Source organism: Letharia columbiana (assembly GCF_014066305.1).
Source record: "Letharia columbiana isolate WasteWater2 chromosome Unknown Sc0000002_s0, whole genome shotgun sequence".
Lineage (NCBI taxonomy): Eukaryota > Fungi > Ascomycota > Lecanoromycetes > Lecanorales > Parmeliaceae > Letharia > Letharia columbiana.
In genome coordinates, this window is record NW_023501038.1 from 1,170,994 (window position 1) to 1,186,663 (window position 15,670).

Here is a 15,670-nt window from a genome sequence, read left to right on the forward strand (position 1 = left end):
AGTGGGAAGGGAACGAGGGTGCAGGTTTGTGATACTTGAAGGATATGTCGGAAGGCGTTTGCCTCAGGCGAGACCGGGCAACTGGTGGAAGCCTCTCACACAGTCACGGTCTGGACAGGACAAGGGTTTGTCGGTTGGATTTGTATGACTTCCTTCGCAAGACGTGACGATCTCTTATGATTATGCTCCAGTAAGGCCTTAGTGTGTCTCTTGTTTCCTTCCCGCGAATGGGAATCCTAGAGCTTTCTTGAAGATCGCCGTGAGTGTGTCAACATGATGACTCGGTCAGCCGGAAATTCATAAGGTCGCCGGCGCGTCCACTGCGCTGGAAATGTGTTATTGCAAACGAGGCGCAGGTATGAAAGGTTGCCGCAGTCGAGCTCGAGGCGGCAGGTGACTGGTTGGATGGTTGAATGTTACAGTGCAGCTCGCAAAGGCCCAAACGTCTCGCCCCACCAGCCTCGCTTCAATCTCCGATTCTGTCACACTTTCAGTTGACCTCTTCGTCTCTTTCGCGGTCTGTCCGAGTCACGCTCTCTGATTGCGACAGAATGGCGGGATTACGCTCAGATTTCCACCAATGAGCGTTTGATTTTCCAGAAAAGCGAGGGTAAAGAGGGCAAGAAAAGTCAGCCAAAGCGAAATTCAAGGTATCACGACCAGTCAAAAGGACTCCGAGTCGTCAGCAGTGACTCCAAATAGTGCACCTGCTTCCTCATCGAGGCTCGAGCTCATCTCTTCGGGCACTGGCCATTGGCCAAGAACTATCCACTAAGCTCTTCTGGTACTAGTCTGCCACTAATGCGCTAGATAGCAAAATAATATCAGAGCCGGGCACCTCCACGAAACTTCTTTCTGTCCAACCCACATTATTGCTCGAATCATTTATTTCCTTGTTTGATCCTATGGATATGTCTTCCTGCTTGAGGTATGTTATCATGAGAACTCTTTACGCTTCCTTACATACTACACATGTTGGAACGATGACAACAATATAAAAGTCTTCTTTTCCCACCTGAGTCGACCTTGAAGAGACCAATCTGTCGGATGCCCTTCGCCGGGCGTCTGCTACTTGCCAGTATATTTGTCTGACCATCAAGCATTCACATCCATGCTGCTATCAACCACGCTGTTGCAGGATTGGTGGCTAATTCATCACAGCTCTTAGGCGAATGCCCGACTCCGCCAGATTCGCAAGCTCGACAATTCATGTACGTGAGGTGTACTCGTACCATCGACCCTCTCCACCACTACCACTCAAAGTAAGCTGCATCTCCGTAGCTCTCCTTCCCTATACTTGGTTCTTTCATGATGAAACACAATCCACATTCGCAGTTTTCACGCGAACTGGTGCACGAACCTATTAAGCCGCCAGAATCATGTGCGCATTCAATTATGCTTTCCTTGGAAGTCTGATCGAGAACCTTTCCTACAAAGTGCTGCTTGTCATCAACATCAAAGACGAAATGATCCATGGGCTAACATGGATTGCTATTAGGTCACCTCACATGGCCTGTTCGACTCTACGCCTTTAAAGAGAGAAGCTCGAGCTTCATACTCCTTGTCCATAGAGTGACACGTACGAAATTCCCTGAGCTAAGCTAACACGGAGAGGAGAGAAAAGCTCTCACTTCATCTCTTTGAAAGAACAGGACAAGGTAGGTGGGAGGAGGCGTCCGAAACAAAGGCGTGCATTCACCAACCAGTGCCATTTCATAGTACATGGATCTGCATGGTTGAGATCTCTGCTGTGTTGCATCGACGTCCCACATCCTGCTAAGGCTCCAATTAGCCTGCTGTCCACGCCATCGTTGGCCAAGGTATGTGAACGATGGTGTCAAGATTCTGGGTTACGGCGAGACAAGCTCCGTTTTTGAGTAGTCTTTTTTTCTTTTGCATGTATGTAGCAGGAAGCTCCGTAAGCCAGATACCACGATTTGACTACATGCAACAATCCAGTGCATACAACGGCATAGTACGTAGGATTAGCTCGATGGACATTCGCTCTAAGCTCTCGTACTTCGCCAAACCCGCATGGGAGCACTGCGTAGAGATTGATTCTAGGCAATTGAGCTGTGACTTAGCGACATGCCCCCAAGTCTGGCTAGAGTTATCAGCTGTACCTTAGGAATTGAGAAACGCATCGGCTTGGCGAGCTAAGAGCAGCAACCGCGGAGACCCTCCGTGATCCTTTGAAACACTACAGCTTGAAGGCAGAGGGACAATAGATTGGGACAACTTGGACACAAACTTCACAGCCTTTTCCGCTCACATCACAAGTTCATTGTGGACTTCTATTCCTCAAGGCGCCATCTACAATGGCGAACGAAGTGCAGGACCCCCGCATGACTACTATCCACCCTCGAATCCGCTACAATACAATTGGAGGTGTCAATGGACCTTTGGTCATTCTAGATAATGTAGGACCACGAGCAGAATTCTAGGAACATTAGCTGATATGAATGCGTCAGGTCAAATTTCCTAGATACAACGAGATCGTCTCCTTGACCCTACCAGATGGCTCAGAGAGATCGGGACAGGTGCTGGAAGCTCGAGGTACAACCCCTCCCACCTGTGCCTCGCAACTAGAGTGGGCTGACGCTGCGTGTGATCAGGGAATCGAGCTGTTGTCCAAGTAATCCACCTTGAAGCTACCTGGAGCCTTTCCTCAGTGCTGATCCTAGATAGGTGTTTGAAGGCACCTCCGGTATCGATGTCAAGAAGGTCAGAGAAGACTCTGTAGACTGTCGAGCACACCGCTGACAGTCAGTAGACCAAAGTAGAATTTACTGGGCACAATCTCAAGATCGGAGTGTCTGAGGACATGCTGGGGCGCATCTTCGATGGATCAGGCAGAGCCATTGATAAAGGGCCCAAGGTGCTTGCGGAAGATTACCTCGACATTAACGGCAGTCCGATCAATCCCTACTCCCGAGTACGTTTGTAACGCACCTAACACGATATCCCAAGCTGACAGGCAGCCAGGTCTACCCAGAAGAGATGATTGCAACAGGAATATCAGCAATAGACACGATGAATTCGATTGCCCGCGGGCAAAAGATACCTATCTTCTCCGCTGCCGGTCTACCGCACAACGAAATCGCCGCGCAGATATGTCGTCAAGCTGGCTTGGTCAACAAGCCTACAAAGGACGTCCACGATGGTCATGAGGAGAACTTCTCCATTGTCTTTGCGGCTATGGGTGTCAATATGGAGACAAGTCGATTCTTCACAAGAGATTTTGAGGAGAATGGAAGTATGGAGAGAGTCACATTATTCTTGAACTTAGCAAACGATCCTACGTAAGATTCCTTTGCTCTGCAGCTTGCATTTGTGCTTACAGTGGCAGTATCGAACGTATCATCACCCCTCGTCTCGCCCTAACAACTGCCGAATACTACGCCTACCAATTAGAAAAGCACGTCCTGGTCATCCTCACAGATCTAACAGCGTACTGTGATGCTCTTCGCGAAGTCTCGGCAGCAAGAGAAGAAGTGCCAGGTCGGCGTGGATACCCAGGTTACATGTACACTGACTTGTCCACAATCTACGAGCGTGCTGGTCGTGTTGAAGGTCGCAATGGGTCAATCACCCAAATTCCGATCCTGACTATGCCCAACGACGGTACGGCAGGCAATGTCTCCTTTTCGGAAGAAGCTGACTTTCCCCTGCAGATATTACACATCCCATTCCTGATCTTACTGGCTATATCACCGAAGGTCAGATCTTCATCGACCGTCAACTCCACAACAAAGGTGTCTACCCACCCATCAACGTCCTCCCATCCCTCTCCCGTCTCATGAAATCCGCCATCGGCGAAGGCCATACCCGCAAAGACCACGGCGATGTCTCCAACCAACTCTACGCCAAATATGCCATCGGCCGAGACGCAGCATCTATGAAAGCAGTCGTTGGTGAAGAAGCTCTTTCCTCCGAAGACAAGCTCTCCCTCGAATTCCTTGACAAATTCGAACGTACTTTCATCTCCCAATCTGCCTACGAGTCACGCACAATATACGAGTCTATCGACCTAGCATGGAGTTTGCTGCGTATATACCCCAAGGAGTTGCTGAATCGTATTCCGAAGAAGATCCTAGATGAGTTCTACCAACGCAGTGGTAAGGGTAAGAGAGGGAACAAAGACACGAGGGATAATGAGGAGCAGGATGGAGAGCACGGACAGCAGCAGACGGATGGGGAACAGAATGAGGACTTGATTGAGACGTAGGGTAGGATCAAAGGCTGGAGCGGAATAGATGCGGTGTGCTGGAGGGCTGTGGAGTAATGTGTATACATTTGGCATTGACTGCATGCTTCGCATAGAATGTAAAGCTATACAAGATGCCGAATTCTATCCTCTACCCATAGTCCATCGCCGGAGGCTCCACGGTGACCTTGAACCCTTATCCACATGCCTGAATGCAAGTAAGTAAGTAACCAACGCCTCTCGCAATGCAATGGGTATGCCTCTCCATGCCGCTAAACCGCAGTACCAAAGTCAACTCCATTCCCCCTATCGGAACACCCACCGCCAAAAGCCCCTCCCAACATCCTCACCCATCTCTCCCCAATCACAACCCCTCCCCCTCCCCCTCCCCCACTCCAGGCGCGACACCAACCTCCTCCTCCAGCAACCCGCTCAACGTACTCCCATCCCGCAAATACACCCACTCCCCCTTCTCCGCCCCGTCACCGTCCGCACCGCGCACGACCCAATCGTATCGCTTGGGCCCGGACACCGGACTGCTGAGCCAGATCTGCTTGTTCGGCGGCTGCTTGTTGAGGACGTAGGTGCCGTGGGGCGGGAAGAGCAAGGTCAATACGCCGGCCTGGGTCATGGGACGGACGTCAGTACGTACGTAGGGTAGGACCAGTGGTGGGGGAAGTGAAAGTGCTGGGGGGGGGAATGGGGCACGGACGGAATATTCCACATCCACCTCTTCCCGCTCCTCTTGCATCTCCTCTAGCTGCGCGACCAGACCGTCGATGTACCGGTCGGATATCCTGTGGTACTCATCCGGCGAGATCTCTGCCGCTTCGGCCTTGGCGGCGCGTCGCGGGGGGGCGGTTGTGAAGGCGCGGCTTCGGGTCCGGGGCTGGGGTCGGAGTTGTCCGTTGTGGAGTTTGCGGTGCGGTTGCGTTGTGGGAAAGGAGGACGGGCGGGGTGGGTTGATGGGGTCGCTTGAGGATGTAGGCGCTCTGGGTTGGGAGAGGGAGAGGGAGAGGGAGAGGGAGGGGAGGATGCGGCGTGGTGCTTTTGAGAGGGAGAGGGGGATGGAGATGGAGATGGCTTTGTGGGCCATGGTTGATTTATTTTTCGGTTCTGGAGGCCGGAGAGGTGTGGAGAGAAGATTGTGGAGGAGGTACCTTTTATGCTGGTGGATGCCATCACTGTAGACTGATAATCGCGGAATGAAGCCGCTATATTGCTTCACTGTGTTTGAGGGTTGGACACTTTCTTCACGCTGTGTTGGAATACTAGGTGATTATGCATGTCACTGGTGTTCACCCTCATTCATTCTTACAGACAAGAGCTTAAGTACGGGCATGTTTTACTCAATAATTACATTGGGTTGCCTCTCTACCCAGAGCTTTCAACTTGTAGACCTTTCCCTTCTCCTTTCCACTTCTCCAACCAAGCTTTCACGAACTTTCTGATATATCCGTCTTCGACTAGCCTTGGTGTCTCTCTCAAGGCCGGACTATGCTTCACCGCAGTCTCGATCTCAAATTTGACATCCCCGGTCTTCTCCTTTCCATACATGCTTTCGAAGTGATCAATCAGCTTAACAGCGGGGTTTCGCTCCGGGTCCCCACCGTTCTTCTCATACTCTCGCAGCTTCTGTAACCATTCGACGACAGGGACCGTCGAAAATTCGAGGCCTGAGCGTTGCAGTTCAGGGAGGAGGGAGCTGGTCCAGGAGAAGGTGTGAGGACTCTCGAGATTGTAGACCAGATTTGTCTCAGAGTCGGAAACCGGGATGGTGCCGGTAGAAATGCCTGCAAGGTCGAGGATGGTGGTTGCTAGGATGTCGACGGGTAGCCAGGACTCGGTCTCATTAAGAGCTGGTAGCGCTTTCAGCGTGAGCGCCGAGCGAATTATCAGCGGTATTGCTTCGGTATCGTTCCACAGCCCCATTTGCCCATCGCCGACAATCTGACCGATGCGTAGTATGCGTGTCAAAGCACCCGCATCTCCAGCTGCGTTACAAATTATGCGCTCGCTGACGAGCTTAGAGCGTGCGTAGCCTTGAGGAAGCGCGGCTTTGAGATCAGAGATGGGTGTCTCTGGGATGATGGCAGGTGTAGAAGTTCCTAGGGCGGTGGCGATGGAGGAGCAGAAGAAGAAATGGGCCGGTGCGGGAGTCGAGACGGAAAGAGAGAATTGGGCAAGGTTGTGGACCCCTTTGATGTGCTGTTCTTCGAAACTGCGAATGCCTAAACTGAAATTCACGGCCCATGCGCTTGAGAATTTCGGAGTCAGCATGCTCTTTTCCAAATCCAAGGCGGAGTGATATCAGAAGAGCACAACCCGAGGGGAAATCCCTATTGGCAATACCAGCACGCTTCGCAGGACAAGTCTAAGGAACACATCGCAGGAATGATTTTTGTTTATGCCACAAGGTCGCGGCTTGAACCAAGTCCAAAGAGCCCAACGTGAGGTAGAGGCTCTTTCTGTCAAGAGATCAAAGAGCACAATCGAGACAAGCCTCCCCCCCTCCCCCGGTTACATGATACAAAAGCGCGTCATTGGACAAGTCTTGGGAGCACAACCAGGGGAGGAAACATACCTGTGGATGATGGTCGTAGTCTCGCTTTGTAACTTGTTAAACATGTCTGGTGACAGGCCAAGATCTTTTTTACTTAGATCACTAGTCAAAGCGACTGGGAATTTTGTATCTGGTACGCTCAGGTTCCTCTGTCGCAAAGCCTCCAGGACTCTTTCCTGAGGATTCTCGCGCCTGACCAAGCAGTAAACTTTGTGCACATCAGGCCGGGTGAGAAGTAAGGCCAGAATGTGAGTTCCCAAAGATCCAGTAGAGCCTGTGAGGACAACGATATGGCCTTCAGGAGCGGGCGATGAGCCCGAAACATGCTTTTGGAATGTCGAGTATTTCTTGATCATGGCCTCCATTTCCTCAATCTCATTTTCATCATCCTCTGGCCTTAGGTCATCAACCCTGAGCGCATCGAGGTATCTTGCCAGACCAGCCACATTCGCGGTATCATAGATCACATTTTGACCGAGTTTCCTGTGGTTGCCACCAAGATCGAGATCTTTCAGTATCAGGCCCCTCATCTGCTCAGATTCCGGAGTCAGCGTCTCTCTTTACAGCTATGGAACCGAGAAACCAGATGATTTTCAAAGGTAGAAAGCCTTTTGATCCTGGGACATGGTTGTGATTCTAGTATTAGGACAGTTCTAGCGACTTGAAAGGGCTTTCTCCTCCGAAGAATGGGCTTGTGGAAATTGGATACCAAATAGGGAGGACTGACTCGGGAATGTACGTACTTGTATCGCTGTTAGACTGTTGACCCCAGCGGCGAAAAAGTCGTCTTGGGGACTTGAAATTTGCACGCTTAGAGTTTCCCTGAACGTCTTCATGATCCAATCCTCCATCGCAGGTATATCGAGCTGCAAGGTGCCAGTCCCAGTATATTCGAGCTTATCGTACATGAGTTCCATATCTTTAGCAAAAACACGATAGATTTGCGAGCGCTTGATCGATTCTTTGTCTGTCTTTGGGTAATCGACCTCGGCTCCAAAAGGCACTATGGTTTCCTTACTGATCTGTGAGAAGCTCTCGATTTGAGCGTTAACCTCTTGTATAGTAGGCCAAATAGCGTTGATGAATCCTTCGTCAGGCATATCCCTCGACTCGTCGTTTTTGAAAACGAAGATACCAGGTATCGACTTACCAGTGCCGAAGATACAGCACTCTCTGATGAGCGGGTCTTGTCGAACTCGGCCTTCCGTTGGTAAGGGGAGAATTTTCTCGCCGTTGATCAAGGTCAGACGATCATCCAAACGACCAACATGTTTCCAAGCATCCAATTCTGGGTGTTTGACAAATATGTCTTTTGAGTGGAACGACTTCGGTGGATCGTCAGAATTGGAAACAACAAGCGCTTCCAATCCGTGTAGGTATATGCATTCATATGTATCGTCTCCCAAAGGCTTCATCCATATGTACTTCGCCACAGGCGGTGGTATCCGAATATAGTCCCACGAATTATCCCCTGGGGCACGGTTGGACGAGGTACCAAGGCTACCGATTTCTGTTGCACCCCATAGTGTTTCTACGTTGACGCCTTTTGCAACCAGATCATTTCCCAGATAATCGGGAGCGCCACTCCCAGAGAAAATCACCCTTTTACAAGTTTTCATTGCATCAACTCCCCTCTCAGTCTGGGCGAGAAGCTCCATTGTGTATGGCACCACATGCAGTATATCGGGCTTGACATGATGGAGTACTTTGATAACATAGTCCGCCGTCACGGGTAAGCTAGGATTGTACATGTAAACCGTCTTCCTATCCATCATGCCATGTACTACTACCCAGCTCCCATATCCGTGACTAGCACATTTCGAAGTCAGCATTCCCATTGGTGGACAAAGATTCGAGTAATAAGACAACTTTAAGAAATGGATTGGGTGGCAGAATGGGTAATTCGTTCCTTCAACATGTCTCGCGAATCAAAAACAGTCTCGACGAGGAAGAGAGAACTCAGAGATGTGGCTTACAAGAAAGGAAAAGTAGTGAACTCGGTCTGCTCCTTCGGTGCAGGTATCTTCATCATGAGACGTCGATGGGGAAGATAGATTGGTTTAGGCAGCCCAGTCGAGCCGGACGAGTGCAGAATACCTAGAGTCCATTCTTTCTCCGCCTTCCGGTCTACATTCTGGCGCTGAAATTGTGGCTCCTTTGATGCTGGCTTATCAAAATCTTCTCGGGATATCAAATTTATCCTTTCAATTTTTACGAGCTCTTGTGTGTGGGCGACAAGGGAGGCGATTTGTGTGGTTTTCCCCGGTATTATCGCAACTCCACCCGTTTCTCGTATCAGCTTCTCGCATGCGTTGGGTGCGAGTCGAGGCGAGAGGCATAGCGATGTGTAGCCTAACCTGGCAAGCGCAAAGAATGTGATTATGTACGCAAGGTCTGTGGGACCTAGCAGGGCGATCACTGGAGGTGTCTCATGGCTGCTCTTGGTCTGGGATCCTCCATAAGCCACACGCTGAGAGCAGGACATGCCCAATTGCCTCACTCACAGGATGTAATCCGCATCTCATATAGTACTTTGCTGCCTGATCCACGAATCGATCTATATCCTTGCCTGTAAACTTTTCGTAGTCAATAGTACCTTGTTCAGACTTTGGGAAGCACAGTAATGGCACTTGTGTCTTATCTGCAGCTCTGAGGCGTAGGAGGTCATCGGAAATTATCAGATCTTCCTCTTCAATCGGTATGTTTCCATCTACCATGGAGTCTGCTGTTGCTGTGGGCGCCATGGCTGGACCACTTTGACGGCTTCAGAAGAAGTACACCAACTGATGTATGAAGTATAGATTCACAGTGAAGCAAGTAAGGGATGTACAAGAAAGAGGCGATTATGTCCTGAGTGTACTAGCAGTCCATTGAATATGTTCCGAGGAAACAAACCAAAAACACATCAAACAAGAAAAGACGTTAACAGCTGTGCAAAGTGTCATGCCACTGAGGGGTCATGATCCCGACTTTCGGAGGCCAACTTTAGGGGCAAACTCAACTGCCGATGGGTCCTAGTTCTATGGGAATGCGGCCTTCAACGGGGTCTGGTAACCGTCCAGGCGCGACTGAACAGTAATCCACGCTAAGCCCTACCCTCTAATATCAAATAATTAAAACAACCGGAATTCGATATTTTCGCTCTATAATAGCGTTATTATAGCTAGCTTAATTACTTATTTATTCTTAATAAATATAATAATATTATTTAAGATTTCTATTAAAAATAGTTAAAATATTAATAGATATTAATATATAGATATTATTTTAAGAGAAATTATAAGAGTATAAAGCGCGAATTTTTCGCGAATTTTTATTATAGCGAAAAATTCGAGTTTTAGAGATAATTACTACTATTAAGAGAATAGTTATTAACTTATATTAAATATATTCTCTATATATATAAATTTAGCTAATAAATATAATAAACTTAAATTTAAAGTTATCTAATAATTATTTAAAATAATTACTCTTAATAAAAATTTAAGTAACTCGAAATTATCGTAATTATAATTTCGATAATTTTAAATAATAATTTTAAACGATAATTATAAACGATAATTTTAAATAATAATTTTAAATAATAATTTCGAATAATAATTTCAAATGATAATTATAAACGATAATTTCGAATAATAATTTCGAATAATAATTTCGAATAATAATTTCGAACGATAATTTCGAGTTAATAAAAAATCTAAATTCTCTAGAAGTAAATATTAATAACTATTCTATATATATTAAATATATATTAAATAATAATTCTTTTCTTTATTAATATACTTACTTATTTTTTATTTTTATTTTTTATTTTTTTATTTATTATTTTTTATATCTTAATATATATAAAGAAACTATAAAATTTACTTAACTTTTTTATTTATTTTTTATATTTTAACGCTTTTTTTCTTTATTATATAAAATACTCTAATCTATTATATAAAATATTATATTTTTAATAATATTTATAATATATAAATATTATAATTTTTTTTTTTAAATAAATTTAATAACTTAGTTATTTAATATATTTTTATTATATATAAAAGATTTATAATAAATTTATAAATAATTCGAAATCTTCGCGATAATTCTATTATTATAAACTCGAAATATTCGAGACTTTAAAAAATAATTCGAAACTTTTATAATAATTTTATAATTAATTTAAAATAATCTTAAAAATACTTTAAAATTTTCGAGATCTTTATAAAGTACTAAATCTTACGCGAAAATTCGAAACTTTCGAGGCGAACTTTATCTTTTAATTTAAAATTCTAGAGTTATTTTTTCTACTTCGAAATTATTATAGTAATAATAATAACGATAATTTCGAATCTTTCTATTATACTTATAAATAATTTTATTATATTTATAAATATTTATATTAGCTATCTATATAACTAAGAGTCTTTATTTTCTTCGCTATTATTATTACTATCTTAAACTAATTATATTTCTCGATATTATTAAAATCGTTTTACTTTACTATAAAGATCTTTTATTTATACTCTATTACTTTCTTTTTAATATTAAAATAAAATAATAGACTCTTTTAAACTTAACTTTATTAAAGCTTATAAGACTATTTAAGTATTATCTATCTTTCGAGTATATCGAGTCTATTTAAATAAGATACTTTAAGTCTTTAATATCTCTTTTCTATATTTCGTAAATTTTATTAATATAAAAGTCTATATAGTCTTATCGCTTTCGAACTTTTAATAATAAATAAATATTATCTAAATAAATAAATTATTTAAATAATCTTTAAAAAGTTTAAGGATATAATATCTTTATAGTATTATATAATTTCTTTATATACTTTTAAGACTTAGATTATAATAAATAAACTCGATTAAAATATTTATAAAAAATTTAAATAACTTAAATTTAAATAACTAGTAAGAAATTATAACTATTCTATTTTTAAATTAATTAAGATATATCTCTAGATAATTAACTTAAAAATATAGTATTCGAGATTTTATTTTTAAAGAACTTAAGTATAATATAAGATATCTTAAGAGTATAAATCTTAATTATACTAATTAAAAGTTCGTTTTATTCGAAGTATAATCTAGTCTTCAAAGAATTCGAGTTTTATAAATATTAAATATCTAGAATTCTTATATTATTTTATCTCGATTTAGATATATAATATAATAAATTTCGATATTTAATTATAATTTAAATATTAATTAAAGATTAATATCTTTTTTTATTTTAATTTAATTAATCTTAACTAAGATTAAGTATAAAACGATTTTTTTAAAATTTATTTTTAAATCTTTTAAGATAATATTACGATCTTTATAATATAAGAGCTAAAGAATTATTTTAAAAGGTCGTAATATTTAATAATTAAGATACTAGAGCTTTACTATATAAATCTTTATATAAATAAAATAATCTTCTAAATTTTTAAATCTCGAAATTTATAAGATTTATTAATTTATTAATTTATTAATATATTCTTCGCCTAGCGTTAATATAGACTAATCGAGTTTTATAAAAAATAGTAATTTATTAAGAAGTATAAAAATCTCGAGCTTTTATTTTAAGATTAATATTTTAATTAAAAATCGTAGTTTATTTACGATTTTGTAGATTTTTCTTTTAAATTTTCGAAGATTTCGATTCTTATAATATTTCGCTAATACTTCGAAATTTATAAAATATTTATTAAGATCTTATTTAAGAATTTTAAAGATATTTTTTTTTATATAGCGAGAAGTAAATTAAGTGAAATATTAAGAGATATTCTATTTATAAAAAATAACTTATTCTATAATTCTATTACTTCGATTAATTCGAAGATAATAAATAAATCGTTTATTAATATTAGAGAGATTAATTTTTTAAGACTAAGATTAATTTAAAATCGATAATTAAATTAAAGCCTTTAAAAATAAAGAATATATTAAGACTTTAGAATTAGAATAATTTAAAAATATTAAAGATTTATATATTAATAAAATAGAAGATTAGAAAAGTTATAATTCTTTTTATTAAATTAAATAAACTATTTAAGCTTCGATAAATAAGAAAACTTTAGAACTATATTATAAATAGTATTAATTATTTTAAATATTTATTTATATTAAATTTAAAAACTTCGAAGATAAACTTAATATTTTTAAAGAGTATTTATCGAAATTAATTATTTTATAAATTTATATATTATATAATTATAATTAGATAGATTAAGAATCTCGAATAATAAAGAAAACGATATTAAATATATATAGTTATACTCTAAAAATGCGAGCTCTTATTTTTTAATATTATAATAATATATAAGATAGAGAGAGTTAATAATATTTGAAAGATTCGAATAAAAAATAGTAAGAAAATTCTTTACTTTCTATATTTATTTTAAAATATATAAAAATTATTTATTATAAAAAGATTCGTATTTTCTAATTATCTTATAATCTCGAAAAATATAAATATTAATTTATAGAGAGTAGATATAAATAAAAAAGATATATATTAGTATAAGAGTAATAAATATTAAAAAATTTGAAAAGTTATTTCGATTTAATAGTATAATAGAACTTCGGCTAGAATAATAATCTTTATTAATCTTAAAAACTTTAAATCTTTAAATTTAGAAAGATACTCGAGAATATATTATAATAACTTTAATCTATATAATTACTTTTTAATATTTATTTAAAATTAATAAAATTCTTATCTTAGAATATTATTAGATTAAGTTTTTTAATTCTCGAATTAATTAGATATTAATTATATTATAATATAAAAAGATATATTAATTTAAAGATAAATTTAAAAATCTTAAATTTTAAGATTAATCTATATCTTCGAGAATTTCGAATTTTAATTCTCTTTAAAAGTCTCGAGATTTAAATTTATCGTAGATTTTATCTAATACGATTTAATAGAAATTAAATTCTTTTATATATATTATAATTAATAATATTCTTAATTTAATATATCTTCTTTATATCTAGAATAGATAAATATTTCTAACTTTTAAAAGGGTTAAGTCTTTCGTAAATTTAATAAATATAATATTTCTTAAAAAATAAATTTAATAAGATTTAAAAACTTCGAAATATAATAAAATTTTCTCTAAATTCGAAGTAGTTTCCTTAATATTTTCTAACTTAATTTTAAAATAATCTTATAGATATTAATAAAAATCTCGAAGTTTATAAAACTTATTTTTTTTAATAAAAAGAAATATAATATCTAATAAATTATAAGAGATAAATTTTTTAAAAATTATATAATTAAGATAAATAGAGTATAGATTATAATATACTTTATATTATTTAATATCTCTATAATTAAAATAATAATCTAATAATATCTTAAGAGAATTTTATAAAACTCGAATAATTAATAACTTAAAAATATTATATATATAAAAGAAGTTATTAATATATTTAAGCTTTAATTACTTCGAATATATTTAAAATATAAATATTTCGAATATACTTATTTTTCGAAGTTTTCGAAAAAAAATAATTTTTATTAAATTCTTATAGAATTCGAAGAATAATTCTATATATTAATTATATCATCTATAAATCTAAAAAGTTTCTTTTCGCACGATTTTCGTCGGATTTATATTATAAGTATAATTTAGTTTATTAAGTAGACTTTATCTATATTTAATTCTTTTTATTAGTTTAATAATTAAATATAATAAACTTCGCGTTTAATAAGCTAAGATAGTATTTATTTAGATCGATTAGATTTTAAAGCGACTATAAACTATTAATTTAATAGTATATATCTAAAAATTCGAGAAACTATATATAAAATAGATTCTTTAAATTATTTAAATTAGATAATATTATTAATAATAATAAAATTTATTAAAAGTTTAATTCGACTAATTAAATATATATTAAAGAGATTTTCGAGATTATTTAAGTTAAATAATATTATTAATTATAATAATATTTATAAAAATTCTAGATTAACTAGTTTTATTAATAATATTAATATTTATAGCGTATTTAAATTAGATAATATTATCGATTATAATAACGTCTCTAGAGTATTTAATTCGAATTAAATTTAATATCTTTAGATATCTAGTAAAAGTTATCAATTTAAGATTTATCGCGATATCTTATTATAATATTAATAATATTTATAATTTTTAAAATATAGATTTTTAAATAATTAGAATTTTAAGCGCTATAGCGGTGCTTAATTCTTTATTAATTCTTATTTAATTCGCTTAGTAGATAAAGAGATTAATCTTTTCTATTCTATTTACTACATTATATATTCTTTATATTTTTCCTTCTTATTTAATATAACTTTATTATTTTATAGATATTTATTCTCTTTATAAACCGTCTTTTCTCTTATTCGCTATAGTAAAGTTATAGATAATATACTAAAGTTTAGCCTTTTTTACTTATTCTCTTTATTTACTAAAACGCGAAGTATTTATACTTCGAGCTTAGAGAGATTCAAGTTTTAATTATTATTTATTAAACCGGTTTTTTTCTATTTAGTTATTTTATATATCGATTATTTCTTAATAGCCCGCGAGATCCTCTTATTATCTTCGAGTAAATTTAAATCTAATCTCTTAAATAATTTAGTATTAATAAATCTTAATATAACTTTTCTTAAAGCGCTTACGAAGCTTAATTTCTTAATAATATTATCTAGCGAATTCTTATATAGATTATTTAATTTAAAGAATCTCTATATCTTTCTTATTAATCTAAGATATATCTTTAAAATATATTATTATAATATATAATATATAATAAGTCTTTTCTATTATTCTATATCTCTTTAAAATTTCTTAATATACTTATATATTTTTAAGAAATATTATAATTATATAAGTAGTAAAATAATAGTAAAGAGCTTATCTTCGACTTTCTTATTATTCTATC

The 15,670-nt window shown here is 37.2% G+C and overlaps 3 protein-coding genes across 3 annotated transcripts; 1 reads left to right on the forward strand and 2 right to left on the reverse strand.

Annotated features, from left to right (window-relative positions):
- Positions 1-2,318: 2,318 nt before the first annotated feature.
- Positions 2,319-4,228, forward strand: HO173_001335 (uncharacterized protein; the record flags this gene model as incomplete). The annotated part of the gene is made up of 8 exons (XM_037303275.1): positions 2,319-2,420; positions 2,472-2,556; positions 2,616-2,635; positions 2,689-2,724; positions 2,774-2,935; positions 2,986-3,302; positions 3,350-3,624; positions 3,675-4,228. The coding sequence occupies 8 exons, from the start codon at positions 2,319-2,321 to the stop codon at positions 4,226-4,228; spliced, it is 1,551 nt and encodes a 516-aa protein (XP_037169922.1).
- A 343-nt stretch (positions 4,229-4,571) lies between these two features.
- On the reverse strand, positions 4,572-5,303 carry HO173_001336 (uncharacterized protein; the record flags this gene model as incomplete). The annotated part of the gene is made up of 2 exons (XM_037303276.1): positions 4,572-4,829; positions 4,920-5,303. The coding sequence occupies 2 exons, from the start codon at positions 5,301-5,303 to the stop codon at positions 4,572-4,574; spliced, it is 642 nt and encodes a 213-aa protein (XP_037169923.1).
- A 278-nt stretch (positions 5,304-5,581) lies between these two features.
- HO173_001337 (uncharacterized protein) lies at positions 5,582-9,514 on the reverse strand (the record flags this gene model as incomplete). The annotated part of the gene is made up of 5 exons (XM_037303277.1): positions 5,582-6,464; positions 6,792-7,300; positions 7,514-8,579; positions 8,747-9,216; positions 9,275-9,514. 5 exons carry the CDS (start codon positions 9,512-9,514, stop codon positions 5,582-5,584), a joined length of 3,168 nt encoding a protein of 1,055 aa, XP_037169924.1.
- Between the last annotated feature and the right edge of the window lie 6,156 nt (positions 9,515-15,670).